The sequence below is a fragment of the Sinocyclocheilus rhinocerous genome, unplaced genomic scaffold (assembly GCF_001515625.1).
Source record: "Sinocyclocheilus rhinocerous isolate Xijiao unplaced genomic scaffold, SAMN03320098_v1.1 scaffold419, whole genome shotgun sequence".
Classification (NCBI taxonomy): domain Eukaryota; kingdom Metazoa; phylum Chordata; class Actinopteri; order Cypriniformes; family Cyprinidae; genus Sinocyclocheilus; species Sinocyclocheilus rhinocerous.
In genome coordinates this window covers 1526995-1530431 of record NW_015653519.1, presented here as the reverse complement: position 1 = coordinate 1530431, position 3437 = coordinate 1526995, and the positions used below count along the sequence as shown (strand labels likewise).

The 3437-nt window shown below is 35.9% G+C and overlaps 1 protein-coding gene across 3 annotated transcripts in view; it reads left to right on the top strand.

Moving 5' to 3' along the window:
• The window catches only part of raraa (retinoic acid receptor, alpha a), a 187630-nt gene that overhangs the window by 172462 nt on the left and 11731 nt on the right, over window positions 1–3437 (top strand). For all 3 annotated transcript variants that reach the window (XM_016522966.1, XM_016522965.1, XM_016522967.1), the window contains one exon: window positions 828–969. In XM_016522966.1, the coding sequence (XP_016378452.1) occupies window positions 828–969 (142 nt within the window). The remainder of the gene's footprint in view (window positions 1–827; window positions 970–3437) is intronic.

The window sequence follows — 3437 nt, the reverse complement described above, 5'->3', positions numbered from 1 at the left end:
GCAGCATACAGCTGTGTTGTGCATTTTGACCAGTTGATGGGAAAAGTATTCTTAAAATGCATTCAAAATTCGGAATAATTTGTAATATGTAATTATTCACTGTATTTAGAAGTGCCCACGATAACAATATCGTGCATATTCATTACCGTGATATATCGCATTACCGAATACCGGCACAAGTCTAATGCATATGCTAAGCATTCAAGTCAAAACTGAAGTATATTTTTGGGTTTAAAGGGATATTTCATCCAAAAATGGAGGTCATAAAAATGGAAGTAAAAGCAGACATGTTCCATATTTGGGTACCATATTGTACCATATTTGATGTGCTCTATGTATGTGCATTGAACAACGTTTTACATGATTAAAATCCTAAATTAAATCTGTTTATCATATAAACCTATTATGTCTCTTCAGGAGACTTGGATTACAATGCTTGATTCACATGGATGATTTTTACAATCCCTTTATGAACTTTTTGAAACTTGGAAGGGTTATCTCTCAAGTTTCAATAAAAATATCTACTTTGGTGTTTTAAAGATGAACAAACGTCTTGTGGGTTTGGAATTAGAAAATCAGCCAACTATCCTTGTAAGTATAGCCTGCCCCACAGCTTTTTTCGATCTAATTGATCAGACCTAGAGTTTTTGCTGGTTGACGTTAAAAAACAAACAAACACCAGCAACACTTTACCATCATTGCTATGAGTTTTGTATGGGGAAAGCACCATGTGGAAGTTAAAATCTAGATGTTTTGACACATGACTGGCACTTTCTTGCATCTTTTGGAGTTTGTCTCACAGTCCTAATAGTGTTGTTTGTGTTTAGGGTTTCTTCAGGCGAAGTATCCAGAAGAACATGCTCTACACGTGCCACAGAGAGAAGAACTGCATCATCAACAAAGTCACCCGCAACCGCTGTCAATACTGCCGGCTGCAGAAGTGCCTGGAAGTGGGGATGTCCAAAGAATGTGAGCAATGCATCAGTAATACTCCCTCCACAGCTGAAGAACTCTTGCCAAAATATTAAATAGCAAGTAGCAATATAAGTGCACACACACACACACACACACACATACACACTCACAGTCAGTGCCTCCCTCTGGCTATACCAGAACATGTCTCCACACTGCTAGGTGCTGTCATACTTGAGAAGTTAATTGGGAGAGGTGAGAAAATACACACACACACACACACACACACACACACACTCACAGGTCTACAGCAGAAGTTGTGAATGTGTGTTTGTTCAGAAATCTTCCAGACATATTTGATGCGCTCTCACCATCAAGTGGATGTGAGTCTGCACTGCAGTAAGAGACACAAATAGTGCATTTTAGGGAGAGAGGAGAGAAAATACACACACACACACACACACACACACACACTCACAGGTCTACAGCAGAAGTTGTGAATGTGTGTTTGTTCAGAAATCTTCCAGACATATTTGATGCGCTCTCACCATCAAGTGGATGTGAGTCTGCACTGCAGTAAGAGACACAAATAGTGCATTTTAGTGCATTATTAATAGTGCAGAAAGAAAGAGTTATGCCTGGTAATTTGCACTTTAATTTATTGTGATGAATAATATAAAATAATTAGTATTAGTTATGCACCAAAATATTTTTTTTACTAAAACAAAATGATTGTTAATCAAACCTAAATATTTCCAAGAAAAAAACTTCGTCTTATATTCGGGTCAATACGGTAATAATTCAATTTAAATAATATACAACACTCAAATAAAGTTGTACACACTCAAATAAGGACATTTCTATTAACCTTTTAATTATATGAATATGTTTCTACTCAAATCTTTTGAAATATGTAAAAAAAAAATAATTGTATTTAATCAATTTTTTTTTAATTAAATATTTAAATGGTGGATGTAATAACTTGTTTTATATACACTTTATTCAAACATAAATTAAATAATTGTAGTAAATATGAGTTGTTGTTGTTAAATATTGTTTTTGTTTTAAATATAATTTTTTCACATTATAGAAATAAGTTTTTATTATTATTATTATTAATATTATTACAAAAATGAGTTATTACAATCATGAAAAAAAATCTTAATGATCCTGAAAATAGACTTCATGTACTTCATGGGTTAGTGAGCCGCATTTGTTCTTGACAGGTTTCATGTAGTTCTTTCAGTGATCATGTCAAGCTTGACATTATGGACAAGTCTGACAGATACATGCACAGGGATGTCTAGCAGGCATCATGGTGAGACTGTGTTGCCGTGCAGAATTTGACCCATCAAATCATTCACAATGACACGACACATGCTCGTTTCATTAATGTGAGTTCATATGAATTCACACCTCTTGACTCATAGTACATTTACAAAATGATGCACAGCAGCATTTTCACACTTCACTTCCTGCATACATTTGAACGCACACAACATCTGTAATAAAACACACACATGCATTGATTTTCAGCACAACATGCTAGGTTCTCTCTGCTCCAAATGCATTAGGCTCACAACTCATCTGCAGCTGCTGAGGAGGAGGAGAGATTGTGAAATAAGAGGAGTGGAGAGCGCGGGAGCGGAGGGAGAAAACATTGACATTTTTATCTTTTCATTGAATTTCATCTTTGTGATGGACGATCTGCCAGCGCTTTAATTTTCTCCTCTCAAATTATCCCTGTCAAGAGCCTCATGCACACACGCGCACACACACACACATCCTGAACCAGACATATGTGAGCATTAAGACCTGTTCACACCAAGACGAATGTTTGTCATGAAAATTCGTTGCGATAAACATTTTAATTTGAATCAGTAGTTCTTAATGCATCTGTTCAGACTGACATGAACATTTGCCTGTTGTCAATGTAACAGAGGGGTTCTAAAGCCTTTTCCATCACACTGTGAAGAAAACATCTGACCAATAAAATTTGCGCTTTTGATCATGTGCCAACAGCCACTGCTGTTACATAAAACTATGACTTGGTGGCACTTAGTGGATATTGAGCGACTGTTGCTTTTATGTTTGATGTTGGAATTAAGGAATTAATTATTTTTTAACCATTAAACTATAGATTTTTTGTTTTGATTAGTCAAATAATCAAGCATTTTTAATTATTATTCAATTCTGTTTTAATGCTTTACGTATGAATACTTAATTGTCGTGCAGGTTTGAGTATTTGTTAGGGATGCACCGAATATTCGGCAACTGAAATTATTCGGCCGAAAATAGCAAAAAAATCTCTTTCAGTGTTCGGCCGAATAAGCGAAAAGGCCAAATAATATGTACCGAACAATGACTAACGCGATCAAATAGAGGCACGCACTAATGCAGCAAACATGTCGGCAGTGTGAACGTATTTAAAACTATCAGAGAAAGACGCAGAAATCATTACATGCACGAAGCACTGACAGCGAGAGACTGTTTAGTGCTGCATCACATGTCTCCGATGAGAAGAA